Source organism: Lynx canadensis, chromosome D1, assembly GCF_007474595.2.
Source record: "Lynx canadensis isolate LIC74 chromosome D1, mLynCan4.pri.v2, whole genome shotgun sequence".
Taxonomy (NCBI): Eukaryota; Metazoa; Chordata; class Mammalia; order Carnivora; family Felidae; genus Lynx; species Lynx canadensis.
In genome coordinates this window covers 85,931,814-85,950,624 of record NC_044312.2, presented here as the reverse complement: position 1 = coordinate 85,950,624, position 18,811 = coordinate 85,931,814, and the positions used below count along the sequence as shown (strand labels likewise).

At 35.0% G+C, this 18,811-nt stretch overlaps 2 protein-coding genes across 6 annotated transcripts in view; one reads left to right on the top strand and one right to left on the bottom strand.

The window, feature by feature from the left end:
• IMMP1L (inner mitochondrial membrane peptidase subunit 1) overlaps positions 1-3,596 on the top strand; it is an 83,793-nt gene extending 80,197 nt beyond the window's left edge. For all 5 annotated transcript variants that reach the window (XM_030331866.1, XM_030331867.1, XM_030331870.1 and 2 more), the window contains 2 exons: positions 2,470-2,580; positions 3,432-3,596. In XM_030331866.1, coding sequence (XP_030187726.1) covers positions 2,470-2,580; positions 3,432-3,500 — 180 coding nt within the window. In that variant the 3' untranslated portion in view covers positions 3,501-3,596. The remainder of the gene's footprint in view (positions 1-2,469; positions 2,581-3,431) is intronic.
• DNAJC24 (DnaJ heat shock protein family (Hsp40) member C24) overlaps positions 3,117-18,811 on the bottom strand; it is a 54,928-nt gene continuing 39,233 nt past the window's right edge. The window contains 2 exon segments of the mRNA XM_030331873.1: positions 3,117-5,043; positions 9,117-9,185. Coding sequence (XP_030187733.1) covers positions 4,913-5,043; positions 9,117-9,185 — 200 coding nt within the window. The 3' untranslated portion in view covers positions 3,117-4,912.

The window sequence follows — 18,811 nt, the reverse complement described above, 5'->3', positions numbered from 1 at the left end:
CACAGGTTGTTTTAAGGATCTAATGAGTTTTTTTTTTTTTTTTAATTAAATAAACCAGAAAGCCATGTATTACTTACTGGCTTGCTTTACTCTCCCCTCCCTTTTGTTCCACTCCTTGCGATCAAGGACTAGGTAAAGATAGCCTGGGTCACAGTCTTCCATAGGCTTCTGGTAATATGTTCTGGGTTCTCTTAGCATATTCCTTTCTGTATTTGTTAAGTTATACCAGAGATAACACTTCATCACTGTATTTAGCTAACTTGAAAGAAGCTTAGGTCATACAAAAGTGATTGTGCTTTACAAGAATTTCTACTCACTAATATTACCACCAAATATCGGAATTCCAGTTTTGGCTTAGTTGTTGCAAAAAATAAAGATCATGGCATAAATACTGTCTATTTGCTTGTTTGATCATAAGATAGTAGACTTAACAAAAAACCCAAGCAGGTTAGTAACATGTTGTAATCCAGGGCCCCAAGCAAGGCAGGCTTTTTAATCAGTGCTCTAAATAATCAAGAGTATTTGATATGGGCAGGCAAGGTTGGGGAAAACTTCATGGATGAATGGAATATATGTTGGATCCTGGTTTATTATGTTTTTTAGAACTCAGAAACAAACACATTAAAAACTATGGAAATTTAAACATAAATGATGTCTATATTATAGCTTCTCCCAGAGTGGTACTTTGAGACTATGTTAATGACACATGGCTTTTCCAAATATACTATTTTGTTCCTTTTTCATTTATGACCTGAGATGGATTCATTGCTCTACTTGAGCAGTATTAAGCTTCACTGCCATAAATCCACTTATTTTATAGGTAGGAACTAGTCTTGCTTTTGACTCTAGAACCTATAACTAGTTCCACTAATAAAAATGAGTGATCTTATAGTATCTGATATTCTTTCAAGAAACTTGTTCTTTCTCTACAAGTAGATTTAACATTGAAATCTGTCTACATGAAAATAATTAACTTGATTTGTTTTGGGCAAATATTTCTGCATAAGACATTCCAAAATTATATGATTCCTGATGGAAAGTGAAATTCAGATTTTATATACTTGTACACATTCATTTTTCCAAAAGGTAACATGGGTGTCTGGGGGAAAGAAATGAAAAATAGGTAGATCACACAGGATTTTTAGGAAAGTGAACACACTCTGTGATATTATAATGATGAATACATGTTCTACATTGGCCAAACCCGTAGACTGTACAACACCAAGAGTAAACCCTAAGTTAAGTCTGGACATTGAGTGATTATGATGTTGATGTGGGTTCAGCAAGTGTAACAAATCTACTACTGTGATCAGGGATGTCAATGGGAGAGGTTATGTATGTGTGGGGGCAGGGGATAGGTCGTAAATCTCTGTACCTTCCTCTCAGTTGTGCTGTGAACCTGTAACTGCCCTAAAAAAAAATCTTTAAAAACAGTAATTTGTAACATTTTTTAATATTGCAGTCATTTCTTATTAAATCCAATAGGAGTATTTTTCTTCATATAAGGTACCTAAGTAATAAATAGCCAGTCAAAAGAAAAGTGAAAAGAAATTTCTTCTCAGTAGGTCATTTTGGTCTGGTCAATAATTCAACTTTTCTGAGTAACAAACTGTAAAATAATTTGTAAAATGCAACTTTAAAGATAATTGCTGCTGAGTAATTTTTAAATATGGTATATTTCATATCACAGAGGGCATTTTTTTTTTTAAGTAAGGTGTTCTAAATATTCTTATGGTTGACAGAGTAAAAATTTAAACTTAACGTTATTTACCAGTTAATACCCAGGACATATAGGAGATAGGGTCTTTCATTTAGTAGAAGGTCACCATCATTAATTTACAACTGATGATTTTATAATAGGTCCTTCTAGTTCTTGATGGTCATTATTGAAGTATAATGCATTGAAGATATTGCCTGTACAAAAGCAGAACAGGGATCTTAATTAGAATTCTGACAAGCCCACTCCAATAAAATGATGAGATTATTTGTAATTGATGTCACAATCAATTACCATTTAGTTCATCATGAGCATTCTAATAGGTCTGGCCTTGGTATTGGCCCCAGGATGTTGCTGAGTGAGTGGCTGCCCTGCTTATGCTGTTATAGAGACAGGAGGGCACATTTTCAGTCAGCATCCTAATGACCTCTTTTGAAGTCTATTAAATTAATGACCCTGTCACACTGTTTTGATCTCTTATAACCTCAGTTTGGGGTTTGTGTAACAAATTAATGTTTGGGAACCATGTGGCAAAAAAGATCTTTTAAAATGTTGAAACCTTCACATTACTAATATTCAGTAGAAGATATTGTGCAAGAGATAAAAGCAAAAATACAAATCACAGGGTTTGTGTGTATTTTATAAATGAGAACTTTAAAACATTTCTCCATACTACCAAAAAGACGTGCTTCTTATAGTACCCAAATTTATTTTTCTTTTTGAAAAGGGGCTGCTTTCTTCTCTAATTCTAGGTGCCAACAGGTCATGTGTGGTTAGAAGGTGATAATCTACAGAATTCTACAGATTCCAGGTATTATGGACCTATTCCATATGGACTAATAAGAGGACGTATCTTTTTCAAGGTATTATTTTCTGCTTAAAATTTAGGCTTTCTTCTCTGAGCTGGAAAAAATAATTTCTTTCAAAATGAACTTTGAAATATTCAGCTATCAGTGGACTTAACTGCAGCAGTGACTACATTTAGGAACCTGCTGGCCTTCAGAGCTATAAACATTACTCTTTCCCCACTGAGATAGGTAATTAAGAGTAATTTTTTGTTTGAATAATAAAAATTCAAACTACTTTAGTTATAAGAAGCCTTTCATTTAAATCTCCAAAATGTAATTGTTTCTCATATAACTTTTACAGCTATATGTTTACCTTGGGCATAAATTAATATACATTTACAGAAGAACAGTGTCGAGTCAAACAAACTACCTGTTAAGCAGGGATATCCCAGTTAAGTACACCGAGTAATGGTCTTACCATGGTTATAAATGTATGACTCAGGAAAGATTATTATTTTCACTGGCAGTGAGAAAAAGAACACATGAATACTTGGGGTGGTTGGATAATTTGCAGGATTCTTTGCACTTACGCAGATGTTATATTCAAATACTTAGGTTCAGGGTTCACTTTATTTGAGGGTAGTAAAACAAAACACAGACACACATATTCATACATCTATATTCACACACTATACACATGTAACTGATGCAACACATCAATGTTCCAAACTTTAGAGTTTAAATACATGTACACATACAAGTTTACTTTCTAAAGTCTTATTTTGATATAATTTGTTCTTGACTAAAGAATAAGGAGAACGTATTTCATATATGGCACAGAGAAAACAGATGGATAAAAACAGGGAGTATGATGATGATGTAACATCATTTCATTAATTGTCTTCAATCACATTTTGATTTTACAGATTTGGCCTCTGAGTGATATTGGATTTCTGCGTGACAGCCCTAATGGCCACAGATTTTCTGACGATTAGCAAGCATTTATTCTTTTGATTTCATTCTCCCCTATTCAAGTGAATTTATCATTGCCACTGAAACCATGTACCTACTAATAAACTATTTGCTATTTAGTTTTAGTCATTTTTAATTGTTAAATGTAAAGAATAAGCAACACACACTGCAAGCTATATTAGTTCAAAATATATGGATAAAAATGTAATCCAAAGTAAGTCCTCTAAATTTTATGATAAATATAAAAATATTTTTAGGGGAAAAACCTGGGTGACAACCTCACTTTTGAACTTTTGGTTTTATAGCTATGATGAAAGTAATCTCTTGAATATGCCTTATACTTTAGCTACATTTACAAGTCAGAGTAGTAACTAGTCTTGTAAGTCCAAACTAATAATAAATACCAGGAGTTCAACCTAATAAAAAACTGCTAAGTCACATGCTTGGCTCACTCATTTGAAATTAGGTAATGAAGTTTCAGTGATCCCATAAAGGATTTCTCAGATTTTTAAAAAATGAGTTCTGACTTATACTGTACATAGATTATCAAATGCAAAGAAAAATAAAATCTTTAGTGTATTATAATCAATAATAACATTATAAAAGTCCATTTGGTCATACCAGCAATGTAGTGGTTCTCTATTCATAAATAGAGACATTAATACCCTTAGACTTTGAAATAAAAAGGAAAGTAATGCATCTGTTTCAAGTTAACATTTTTTAAAAAACTGCCACTTCCTAAGTTACATTTAAAGTTGAAGATGGCAGTGTTCAAGCCTTACTCCCTTTAATGTAGCCACACGAAGACTCAGGGAAGATAGTGCCAGGACCGGAGTCAAGTCTTTTGACTCCAAAGCTGTCTTTTCCACAGTTGCCACTTTACCTTCCTGAAGGTAACTTCATGAATATCCATATCCAGTCCTAGTTACGAGACAACTAGGTTCACATGCTATTCACAAAGATTCTAATTTAATTCTAATGACCTGAGAATGAGATACTTGTACAACAGGCTGATAACTTTAGCACAAATAAATGTCATGTTACTTCAGAAACTTAGTAACTATAAAGGAACATGATGATACTGTGACGCTTAACAAGAGGAGACATGCTTATTTGAAGAAAAGGAAAATTCTTATTTTGTACCAAGGAGAAAATGGACCAAATAACAAAGTTCTCAGATGGGAATTCACAAAATATAATTTATAATTCAAGTCTTTTTTTTTGTGATCTACAAATATAAATACATATAAATAACTGAGTTCATTTTCTATTAACCTAGGGTGGCCCTCGCTTGAGTCTTCTATTTTCTCTGCAAATAAAAGAGCTGACAAAAAAAGAATCCTGCTTCTTTTTATCAGCTTTATACATTTACTTGAATGGGCGCTCTTCAACATGTATGAATACAGAGTTAAAGGATCCCATTTAGTGAACAATTTCAGCCATAATGAAGGAGTTCTATTATTAGTGAACATGTATCACAAGAAATCAGGGTAACTTCTTCTGCTTCATCCTTGGAAACACTGTATTTTCCACCACATCGGCAACTCAGAGAAAAAGTGTGATCATCTGTAAAGAAAACAACATGATGCATCAAAGGTTTACAAGTAACTATTTCAACACCTTTTTAAAAATGCAGCTTATGTCACAGAAATTGCAAACCAAAAAAGATTTTCAGTAAGTATAAAATGTATCTAAATGAGAACTTGAAAAGATTTCTTATATAGGGACAATGTTTCTAAAAATTACCTACCAAAGAATCTTTTTGTTTTGTTTTATTTTTATTTACTTTGAGAGAGAGGGGGAGAGAGAATCCCAAGCAGGTTCTGCGCTGTCAGCGCAGAGCTCAACTCAGGGCTTGATCTCATGAACTGCCGGATCATGACCTGAGCCAAAATCAAGAGTCGGACAATCAACTGAGTGAGCCAGCCAGGCACCCCAAAGATCTTGAGGGGACAGCAGATGCTCAGGGGTGACCCATGACATTTATTTGAAGTCTTCTGTTTTCTGTTTTAAAATATAAATTTTACATTCCTCTCAATTTATTTGTCCAAATTATTACTGTGAAGGAAAGAGAAAAATAGCTCTACATGTTTTACTGTTAAGCCACATGCTTTTTTGCCTGGAGTATATCCTTTTAGAGAAAACTCTGCTAACTTAACTGTTAATCAAGTTTAACATTTTAAATACTCTCTGTTCTAGTATCACACTAATTCTGTGAAGTGAGATGCCCAACAGAGAGCATACAGCACAAGGTTTAGTCTACCAATGGTAGAAATTTCACTAAATCTGTCCTCTTGACAAGTTGAAATGCTTATGTCCTTTAACTGAAAGAATCTCTGATCCACTGGTCATTCCATTTCAATGTCACTGAGAAGTGACTGTCAAAGAAAAATAATGATTGATCACCTTATCCTGCTACTGCCAAAATTTTTTATTACAAATATATCAAATATCTTCATTCAGTTCTCAAACATTTTTTTTTTCAACGTTTTTATTATTTATTTTTGGGACAGAGAGAGACAGAGCATGAACGGGGGAGGGGCAGAGAGAGAGGGAGACACAGAATCGGAAACAGGCTCCAGGCTCTGAGCCATCAGCCCAGAGCCCGACGCGGGGCTCGAACTCACGGACCGCGAGATCGTGACCTGGCTGAAGTCGGACGCTTAACCGACTGCGCCACCCAGGCGCCCCTCAGTTCTCAAACATTTTTAACACTCAGATCTTATCATATATGCCACTAAAAAAAAAAAAAAATTCGACCGCCTTCTATTTGTTCTCTAATCAAGTTTGGCCTTGGAAAAATTAAGCCAACTTTTGGGGTGCTTGGCTGGCTCAGTCGGTACAGCATGTGACTCCTGATCTCAGGGTCGTGAGTTCAAGCCCCATTCTGGGCATGGAGCCTACTTAAAAAACAAATAAACAAAGAAGCCAATTTTACGTGTTTCTTTTACCAGTAAGGAAAACATGAATTCATTCACACAATCCTTATTTCTCATCACAATGCCTTTTTTCTCCATAGACAAAATTATTTGATCTTGTATTTTAAAATGCTAACATCCTTTCTGTCTGAGCCAACATATATACTGTAGTAGAGCATGCTTTCAAAGTGAATTGTTTCATGATTAAATTGTCTAAAACTGTACATATTCTAACCAAGGGTTTTCTTAAGCTAAATCTCCCTCTTGTTTTTTTACCACCTCAGTGAACACTGAGAAACAATCTGAGGTGACAGGCGCTCAGTAAATGATGCAGAGGCCACCATGGGCTACTGTGGAGTTTTGTCATAGAGGATTCCAAATGTTAATGCTCACTAAAAATTCACATCTTGTTACGTTTCTTCTTGTATTATTCTATCACTTAACAAAGTGATATCTTCACAGAAACCATTTTAAATACATTGAAGGCAAAATGACCAAGTTGTGAAACAGACTAACTCTAAGGGGAAAAGGTTAACTTCACTCCCTCAACAGTTCTTTAGGGATGCCTTTTAAGCACAGTAAAATGCACTGTTTCATACAGTCCTTGGGTCAAGAAGATGGTAATGTGGCTATGTCTACCATGTAGGGCTTCATCCACTTTTCTCCTGCTTGGGATCTTCACTTTCCAAGGCTATTCTGAAAATGGCTATGAAGGAATCTTCGATTTCTTATTTGCCCAGTTGATCACACTTGGTATTGAACTGCATCTGTCAAGAATGCTCTTTTCAATTGCAAAGAACAATTCGAAATTGCAAATTCAATTGCAGAACTTAGATTACTGGTTTTTAATATTCTTGCAAAAATAACAGCTTCATGCAGCTGTTGGCTGCTCAGTATGTTCTCTTAAGGATTATCTCTCAACAATAAGGATTATTTCCATCTTTATTTATTAAAAAAAACCAAACATTAATTGAAATAAGTGTCAAAGTATGTCTGATACTTTTAAGATTCACTGTAGCTTCTTATAACTGATTCATTGGCTGTGGTTAGGATTCTTCTATATCTTCTGCACTGTCCAGTTTATTTACGGGAATCCCAAGGACAGTGACACATTTATAACTTGATGATTTCATATTGTACATTTCCCTTTAATATCTTGTTTTTTTACATTTGTATCAGAAAATTCATTGTATTTGTTGACTTAACAGATGCTTGAACAACCAATCCATATTCATTTAAAATAAAATCTAATATTCATATTTTTAAAAGGCTACTGAAGGAAAAATTACAAAAAACAGTTTGGCTATTTCATATTCTCAGGAATCATTAGGAAACAAAATACATTAATTAAATCAACTGCAGCAAGAAGAATTTGTCTAATAAGAGATTAAACACACATATACCCAATACTGACTGATGAGGTACCAATACTATATTTTCAAAAAATAAATTTAGTTGGGCAGGTCTCCTTGATAAATGACATGCTTTAGTCTGTCCCCTCCGTGAACTAAAGTCTTTCACCAGATCCTATGTCACTAGTGTGTTCATAGCAGTTCTCTCGTTTACTCTGATGAAACCATTATTAACCCCTGGAGCCCCAGGTACACAAAACCTCAAATTTCCCAATCATTCACTGCAAATGAGAATTTATACACTATGATTTCATTTGGCACTTCAGGAACACAGTGGCCTATAGGCAGAAACATGATTCTCCTCCTAAGTCAACAGCCTGTGACCCATCTAAGAGCATGAAGTCAAAAATTTGCCATTAAAAAAAAATATTCCAGTAAACTTGTTTTCAGGAAGGATGTGCTATTTATCTTCTACCTAACCATACTCACTAGTAAATTTTTATAAACCCCTAGGGAATTTTTACCCCAGGCTAAACAATAAAGTGTTAGGAATAAAATATATAAAAATTCTAGGAATTAGTAAGATTTTCTTCACTTGTCCAGAGAAACATGAACGTAGAAGGAACTTCACAGTGTCTAACCAGAGTGATTCATAAAACTATCAGAAGAGTAGAGAAATTAGATTTGTTTAAAAAATCTAATAATAGAAAAGGGAAAAAAAACAACTTCATGGTGGGTAAAAAACCAAGTTCCAAGCAGGAGAGTGTAGTATTAGGAATCCTGCCCTGACAGTTTGTGATTCCATATAAAGAAACAAAAATAAAAATTCTAATAGGAATTCATCTCAAATATCAACACAGGAGGATGGAAAAAATTATTTTCCCTATTACACTAGTGGGGAGTAAACCAAAACCCAAATCATGTAAAAAAGAAAATCTCATGAAACTTTATGTACCTAACATCTAATTAGAATAGAAAAATGACTGGAGGGGCACCTCGGTGGCTCAGTCAGTTAAGTGTTCGACTTTGGCTCAGGTCATGATCTTGCGGTTTATGAGTTTGAGCTCCACACTGGGCTTTCTGCTGTCAGCATGGAGCCCACTTCTGATCCTCTCTGCCCCTCCCCAGCTCACGCTCTCTCTCTCTCTCAAAAATAAAAATAAAATAACAGAACTGGAAATGGGTCAATAATGGACCTTTAGAATGAAACAAAAATATTCTTAAAAACACTATATATATATATATATATATATATATATGGCCAAGTTATTCTATTTTTTAAGATTACCAAATATCCCATGAGAGTTTTTCTTCTTAAAGAAAATCTCTAATATTTTTCTCTACTGTAGTCAAGAGAAAAAATCTCAACCTTCATTCCAACACATTTCTTCGAGATATACTTGAGCATCTACTGGTCCCGTATTTCTTAGATCACCTTCTGTAAAATATAAAGAGATGCTTAATTTGATACTTTAATCATAACCATGAAGAATGCTGTAGTCCAGCCTGGGGACTACAGTTCTACTTTACTTACCATTTAAAAACTCATTTTACCACTTTTGACAGCAGTTTTAAGGCTACCTAATAGTCCACTTCTTATAAGCCTTAACAGTCAAAATCTATCCTATTTTCCACAAACATTGAACAAGCAAAAACCATAGAATTGATTTTGATAATTCCTTGTGATTAACTAGTGACCTCTATTTTGTGAAAGGGAATTTTTTTGTCAGATAAACTATACCTGTAACTAAGGAAGGCAGCGTGGAGTTGGGCAAAAGTAACTATTTGAACCTTAGTTGTAAAATCTTACTAGCTTTCTAACCTTAGAAATATACCTTAGATATGCTGAGTTATCTCTTAGCTACTTCAGAAGGGTTGTTATGGACCAAATTGTGTGCCCCCCAAATTCATATGTTGAAATATTTGGAGATAAGCCTTTTAGGAGGTAATTAAGGTTAAATAAGATCACAAGAGTGGGGTCCTAATCTGATAGAATTGGTAGCCTTATTAAGATGAGGAAGAGAGGTTTATCTCCATGCACAGGCACCAAGGAAAGTAGGATATAAAGACACAGCAACAAAGAGGCCATTTACAAGCCAGTAAGAGAGCCCTCACCAGAAACCATATTGACTGGCACCCTGATCTTGGAATTGCATCCTCCAGAACTATGACACATAAATTTCTGTTATTTAAGCCACCCAGTCTATGGAATTTGCTTATGGCAGTCAGAGTAGACCAACACCAGGGTGTTGTTCTAATCAAATGAAATCAGGCTAAAAGTGCTTTAAAGAATAAAGCTCTAGGGGCGCCTGGGTGGCTCAGTTGGTTAAGCATCCAACTCTTGATCTCAGCTCAGGTCTTGATCGCAGGGTCGTGAGTTCAAGCCCCACGTTGGGCTCTGCACTGGACATGGAGCTTACTTAAAAGAAAAAAAAAAAAGAATAAAGCTCTAACCAAATGTAGGGGGCTGTTTGTCATCTGATTTTAATTGCTTTCAACAGAGTCGTAGGAAACTTAAAGACAATACTTTAATAAAAGATTTCAATAACCATATAATACAACTGTATTGTGTTGATGTTCTATTGCTACTTCCTAGGCTTAAGTTTTCCCTACAGGTGGAAGGTCCAAAGAAGCCTGAAATTCCAACCAAATTTAGTAAAAGTATGGTCTAGGTGGTAAAAGCATGCGCACGCCCTTGCTTAAAACAAGTATACTCTGGGACAAAGGAAGCCACTATAGATAAGCATTTGTCTTTGTTTTTAAAGGCATGTTATACTTCACGTATGCTTGTATTGTTCTTCTAGAAGTCAGTGCTTAAAAGAAACTTCTAAAATCCACCCCTCACCCCAATGAAATTTTCTTTAGCTGTCTCACTAGTCTCTTGTTCACTTGCTGAGACTGCTTTCCTTTGTTCCATGTGAGAATGCCTACAATTTAATTATATTTAATAACTGCCTGTTCAAATTTATTGGTGAGTTACACAATTTTAAAATAGATGAAAAATTTTACAATATTTTGAACTCACTATTGTTTTCTGTTAAGTATGTCAAATATTACATCACTTCATATTTACTGGGTACCAACAGTCTATTAAAGTGGCCCTAAAATCCAAAGATACAGACATTGCCCAGTGGCCAGGTGTAGCCCCTCCATGTCGGGGGCCCACTGAATAGCATATGCACACTGTATCAGTATGCGAAGTGATTTCTGAACAAAACAATTTCCACATTCTACATAAGGTACACTTGGCTGTAGGCTATTCGGTATTTTAATTTTTAAAAACTTCTCCCTGGAAGTCCCATGGATAGAGAAAAAAAATCTTAATCACATGTTTCACTTCCTTACAAAGAATGACTAAGGTAGTTTGCTTGAATGGGGAAATGAAACATTGTTTTAGATTTGAGGAGTGGGGGTAATCAGCACTTAACAGATTATAATTAGGGGAATAACATATGTAAATAATTTACAATCAAGCTGCCTATATTCCAGGGTATCTTATTAGATCTTAAGTAATTCTGAAATCAAAGCAAATCAGACAAGGCAGAGTTGATAAGATGAATAAGCCTTTTTAATCCAACCTATCTTGGACACCTGCAATACAGCAATTATAGAAAAAGACAACTCATTCCTATATATCCATTATGCTATTTTCTATTTTAAAATAATAAGTGAGAAATAACTAGAAAAGATAACTGCCGAGGAAGTCAGCTTCATATTTTTCTGCTTCTCTATTAGGAAGCTATTGTTATTCTTACCTAGTTATTATTTCATATGGAACTCTATTGTTCCACCTACTCAAAAACAGTGGCTTTTACCTTTTTATTATTTTTTTCTTCTTAATGTACAGTAACTTTAGCTACCTATTTTAAGTTGAAAGGTCAACTTAGATGATATCTCACAAGAGGGAAATAGAATGCAAAGAGTACTTTCCCAAGTCAGAGTTAAAAGTATACTAAAAAATACTTTCATGTTCTGTGGCTGATCTAAACATTTATATGTTTTATCTGATTATTCAATATTATGTGGACACTGTCCAAGTTTTTGTGGGAATTCTGATTTTAAAAGTCGTATCTGACACAAAAGAGAACACACCAGGCGATTCCCCATTTTCTGAAATATAACAGGCAAAACTACTCTGTTGTTGGGTGACACTGTGGTGTTAGGTGTGGGGGGAGAGTAGGGACTAGAAGGAGTTGCAGGGCCTTCTGGGTGCTGGTTAGTTGGATGCGTTTACTGTGAAAATCCATCAAGCTGGACACTTAGGACTGGTGCACTTCTCTGTATGTATAGTTCAACAAAAAGTTTTAAAGGTAGTGTGTTAAGCCTCCAATAGCTATACTTTTTAATAGAAATAAGGAAACAAAAGTTAGGGGAAAGAAGTTAAAAGCCTCATAAGAAAGTGTGTGTTCCTTGAAAAGATGGTAATCTAACAACTTCTTAAAAAGGCTGGGGGTGATTAACTCAGGGAGATTGGATCCCTGGAGAATTGTATAATGAGCTGAGGGGGTACATACAAGTAAAAGGTGAATCTAAATGTAGGGGGTGGGGAGGTGACCACGATCCTTTGTTGAGAGGCAGGTGTCCAGGGAGTGAGGCAACAGCAACCTCCCCCCTACTAACTACGATTACAAGGAAGGAGCACAAACAAATCAATGTTGTTTTTTTTTCTTTCTAAACAATGATCTCTGCTTGGTCCACCATTGTAGTTATAATTAGAAAACTTAATTCCTCCCTAGCCTGTAAAGTAACTCACAGGAACCTTGTAATTAGCTTTGATAATTGTCTACTAATCAGGCATGGCATCTGCAAAATAGGTAAGTTCCTTTTAACTATTACATATTATAAATATTTTTTCTCATTACAATATTTCAATAGGTATCTGAAAATGTGAATCCTATCTTAAAATTTTCCTGTTAACATGACACTACTAAAAATGTTGACAAAACATAAACTGACTTAGAAAGTGATTTAATTAAAGGAATAGATCCAAGATTTAAATCTGGAATCTTAGCCACAGAATGGTAATAAAAACAAGCAAACCCAGCCATTTGGAAGGAAAACGCAATGCCTGGCATTTTGGGTACTCTATCTTAAGTCCAGTTACACTACATGATTCCTAATTCTTTGAAGGAAACGGGCTTAGCTTTTCCTAAGGTATGTAGGCCTGCTCACACCCTGTGCAGTACCCACAGCTTAGCCAAATATGGAGACAAGAAAAAGATCCGAATTTATGTACATACAGAAAGCAATGAATTATAAAGAGAGATTGCTGAGGAATATAATGATAAAATCAAATAATTTATGTGGTTACTTGGAAAAGAATCTTTCAACCTTTAGAAGTATAGGCCCTTATGACCTTGTGTTCTATTGGATTTGTCTGACAACAAGAGGTGAAAGAATTCTGTGGTTCCATTGTCTCAACAGTGGGATCTGAGAAAACACTGGCAGGACTCATCAGAGAGGTTTATGAGCCTGCAATTCAAAGAGATTAAAAGGAAAATCTAGGGAGATTCTTTCACACTGAAGAATAACATTAAATAACTATTAGCAGCTTGGTTCAGTAAAGCTTACTAGAGCTCTCGCTGGGTCATTCACAACTTTCTAAAAGAGGAAAGGTTTTTTTCAGCTCCATTTGGGAATCAATAAATATTTCTTACTTCTTACAAGACAATGGCATTCCAGTCTTTTAAAACTTCCTCCTAATGACAGTAAAATTTCTAAAACAACTCTTTGCTGCCTAATAATTACATTTCCTAATCCCAGGAAACCTTTTCTAACTAAAGCTACAATTCAAATAAATAAGTAAAAATAAATAACAGCAACAAAAAGCTGTGGTGGAGAGGAATTTAAGTTTATTCATTATGGCTGAGATATCACAAGTCTCATTCAACCCAGTATTGGCCAAAAGATCTAGTCCATCCGCAGTTCAGTCCCTACTATTCATGTGTAGCAATGTCGTAACTTACCCAAGCGATCAAGTCCCCAGAATGCTCTCATTTAGCAATTAGTCTACTGTATTTATTTTTATGTCTTAAAATACTTAATTTCACACTTAAAGCTTTAAGTCATCTGTGTGTTAAAAGCTAAGAGCAGTGTTTTTCTCTTAGCATCTTGCTGTTTTAAAACCAAGTAATTTAATTTTAAACAATCACCTCATTCTTAAAAATCACTTCACTATACATAATTAAAATTTTCATATAGGAACTAACTGGAAGGAAATCAGTTTCCTTGTCCTTAACAGTCTCTGTTTTAGAACAGTCTCTACCTTGATAAAAGAGATTCAGAATCAGGCAACATTTAATTTGAAACCTGTTCATTAAATCAGAAAGCTCTATAATCCTTTCCCAGATGAAATTAAAGAGTCACTTGCAAGGCTTTCCATATCAAAGAAAAATTAAAAACTTGGAGTTTAATTATGGACTTGGAGAACTGTGGGGCTTTTATAAACTGAGTGTCAACCCAGTGCTCATGACAGATACCAAATGAAGACCGGAAACTGAATTTCACGTTTCAGTACACAGCAGGTAGAACAGCATTACAAGTAAGCCTGGCCTCTCATTCTGACCCTCAAATAGGAACTCACTCCTGATTATCTGGAACTAAAAATAGTAGGTTGTACACACCTATTCAAAACTTGACAGCCCAGCACAATGATTAAAAGTCAGAGAATGACTTTTGAATTTCCCCTCTATCAATTACTAGCCATGTGACCTTAGTCAAATTACTTAACCCCTCTGAACCTCAGACTCTTTCTCTGGAAAGCAGGTATTAATATCTTCCTTAAGAGGCTGTTAAACAATGATTGAAAGACAATTACCATAGATCTAGTGCTCAATAAACAGTAGCTCTTTTAATTGTTATCTCATAATGCTTGTGGTGACCTGTTCATAACAGACCATAAGAAAATGACTAAAGAGTAATCCATTATGAGTGGGGGAAAGCCTCAAGTACCACAGTGTAGGAAGGTAGCAACTCTTGACCTTGTGTGGATTTGTAACAGTGTTAAGAAGTTTGATGTACTTTGCTATTGTCAGTCCCATTAAAATCAGCCCATTATTATCAGCCCATTATTATCAAAGCCATGGTCCACACAATTATTGTCCTTCCGAAGTATCAAACAAAACTGAAAGATAGGAGTCACAAAGTGCAAAATAATTAATTTGTACATTAGATTCAGAGATTAGAAATGATGGCAGATTAGAATGTCAGGGAAAGCTTTCTTTGGGAGGTGGGAGGTGGATTGATGATCTTGAATTCAAACTTGAACAAAAAAAACTGGGAAGAATCAGAATGGGAGGGTGTTCTGAGTGAGTCATGACAAACAGCATAAGCATATGTGTTTGAGAGCCCCTAAATGAACCAGGGAAGAAGATTCACATTAGGTTTGTGATTGGTGACAAGGCTGAAAAAGTAATTAGGAACAAACTTCAAAGCTTCTGTTCCATTTAAATTCTAGCTGAATGGGAAAATGTTGGGTTGGGGAGAGGGTGGTTATAAAAGTTCTTAAACAGAGGAGTGAGAATAAAGAAAGCTAGACCAATCAAAATGTGAACCTCTGTAGAAGGCCAATTAGCAGCTATGGAAATAATATGGGTATGTGTTCTACTCTGGGTATGGACTACCATGGTAGCTGTGAGAATAAAAAGATCACACACAAAAAAAAATTACAGGAATGTCAAAACTCACATCTAATTCATTGGTTGTATATTGAGCAAAGTAGAAGTAATCAGAGTGTAATATGAAACGAAAGTTTCAAGTCTGAAAGAAAAAAATAAGCACTGAGAAAGGCAACCCTATTTTGGGTTAAGATTCATTGATTTTGGGGCGCCTGAGGGGCTCGGTTGAGCGTCCGACTTCAGCTCAGGTCATGATCTCATGGTTTATGATTTCGAGCCCCGCATCGGGCTCTTTGCTAACAGCTTGGAGCCTGGAGCCTGCTTTGGCTTCTGTGTCTCCCTCTCTCTCTGCGCACTGCCCCCCTCTCGAAAATTAGTAAACAGTTAAAAAAACAAAAAACAAAAAAAGACTCATTGATTTCAACTGGATCAAGTACCGAAGTAGAAATTGAGAGTGAAGTTAAAATGGGAGGCACAAATTTCCTAAAATCTTACATTTTCTCTATTATTAAATCAGAACTCCCAATTATGTCCAACTATACCAGAATTATAAGTGTAGTCTTGCCCATAGGTTCCCATAACATTCATTCTTTCAAACTAGTCAAATTTTTATTTAAAACCATTGAGAAAGGATCTTAAAATAAATTTTTATTGCAAAAAAGTTATTTGCATTCAAGTAAAAGTAACAGATAACATGAGTAGTCACCTTCTTATGACAAATAAGATGGAGCAGGACCCTCACAAAAAGTTTTGTCTATACTCTTTCTCCATCTGAAGAAAGTGCCAGTCCCTAACTGTCCAGATGGATTTTCTGCATCATTTCACATACTTTTCCCAGAAACAGTCACCCAAACAAAACAAAACAAAACAAAACAAAACAAAACAAAACAAAACAAAACATGCCCCCTGATGCTTATGTTCAAATTTTACCTGAAGCACATTTTTACAGCCAATTTTCAAATTCCTAAAATCAAATGGAAATACTGATATGACCACAGATGGAAACTCTAACTTGACTAATACAAGTATTTTGTAAGGGTCAGTTTTAGCACATAATCTATACAAATATCTCCTGGCCTTAAGTCATTATTCGTAACTCAGATTCATATTATCTACATTTAAAAGCGTTATTTCCACTCTTACGGAGTTAATCAGTCTTTAGCATTAACTTGCTTTCAGGAAGGTCCTTATTTGGGGCTCTTACCAAGAAATTACAAGTTGATACATAAATGTTGGTGGTGTTTAGATATTTTCCATATTCGGCTCAGAATTTATTTCCTAATCTTCCATTCTCAAGTATTTATCCTAATAAAAGGGACAAGGTAAATTGTAAAATACAACACCAGAAGTGACCTTTTGTAGGGGAGAGTAGCTGATTAGCTTTGAGTAAAGACACACTGACTTTACAATGTCTGGCCTAATCTCCTTCTGAGCCAGGCTATTTTGGGTATCCAGGTACTTGGCCAATTGTATAACATGAAGACTCCACCTTACCAAAATAATTTACTAACAGAACACCAAGATACATCTTAATATAAAATAATATACCACCAAGGAAGGATCCCAAACACAATGAACTTTTTTTTTTTTTAAACATTTAATTTGACTGACTTCATTTGGAGGTTTATTTTTATTAATTTGACTGAAACCATTTTGAAGGTTTGTTCCACTTCAGGTCACAAAGAAGTCAACCTACCTCATTAGCCATGTCACTCTGTACAGCCACTGAGACATTAGAGATCTGTGTGACTGTCACATTACAAAGCAACTGAATCACAATTCCTATTATTTTCCCATGATATACTTCTGATGTGTTTTTTAATGTGTTTAATATATCAGAAAACTCCCCATAAGATTTATAAAGGCACCAAAATCTATTCAAAGATATTATTCATATAAACATTTTACAGATCCTGAAAAGATTTTCCAAAGTGCTCATATGGTTGTCTGAAGCCTAATCTTGAATAACTACATGCCTTTCAAGGGAACATGGGAAGCAAGTCTTTGGAAGCATCCTTAGAAACAATAAGGTAAATTGCCAACTGGAACTAATTGATTAAATTCACTAGTTAACACTGCTTTCAAAATGTTAAATATCTGGGAACTGAATATTATTCATCCTTTTTTAGATTTGCTTTTCTTCAGCCTGGCCAACATTGCCCTAGAACTATCAAATAAGAATAGACAGTGGAAATGAGGAAGAAACAAATGTATGTACTTTACATAGCTAGACTTTTTTTTTTTTTATTAGAACTCATCTGATAATATCTTTTGTGAAGCAAAGAAATACAGACACCAAGGGCCCCTGTAAATGATCTTTTACAGAAATAAATGGTTATGGGCAATATTGATGAGGCTCTCCTTACACCAGAGCACCAACTTTGAGCTGTGAAATATGAGAAAGCATTCCACATCAGCCAATAAAATATCTCCTACCTCCTTCCCAAGTATTACAGAGCTCAAATTTATTTTATACTCCAAGTTCATGGAAGGTAGGAAACAAATATATTTAAAGCACACCCTATGAAAAGAAAGTTCTATAATGAACTATCAACACATACAAAAAAGAGTTCTGTGTAACAAAGCTATTTCCATGTCCCCAGGGGGTGACCCAGAAAAAAAGAGTGCTTTGACCTGGTTATAACAAATTCTCTCTCTCTTGGTAACCTATCCTGGTCTTTAACAAATTATCACTCTCAAAGGTTTTCCTTCTATCAAATCTAAATCCTCACTGTTAGAAGTTCAAGTTCATTTCCTTCTTTTGAGGAGACAATTACTGAAGATGGGTCAAGAAGGAAAAATTAATGCCAGCATTCAAGAGAAATGACAATATGAAACTTGTTTTATTACAAAATTCTTAAAAATAGCTCTCATATGAAAGGCTTAAAAACAGCAAGTTATATTTGGATAAGAGACTTCTACTTATCTAAACAGCAATCCAATGTCAATTTAAAACTGAAATAAAGCATTATCACTATTTGCAGCCACTGGTAATGAAGGAAATACTTAGCACTTAGATTTGACATATTAAAATGTCATAAAAAGTTGTACCTCTACTGTACTCCTAGGATGTGCTTGAAAAAACCTGCAAAGCAAACTGGATATTATATAAATTCCAAGCAGAAGGTGGGCCTATTTATCCATATCATGAATCAGGCCCAACTCTCCCTGTATTTGTTTTGTCTAAATGTTGTGGCTATCAGTGACCTTTGATAGTCCCCTGTGATGCAATAGGCTGCCGTTACCTTCCCTTAAAAAAACCTTAAAACCAAGGATTCAAAGCTCAAAAGAAATCCACATTTCCAAGGACTTCTCAAAGGCAATGAGAAAGGCGTGAAGATGTTGATTATTTGTTCTTACAACATTTTTTAAAACTTTCCTTCATGTAATTCCATTGCTCACTTTTAACCCTGTTTCCTATTTCTCTCTATTTGGGTCTACTGACACC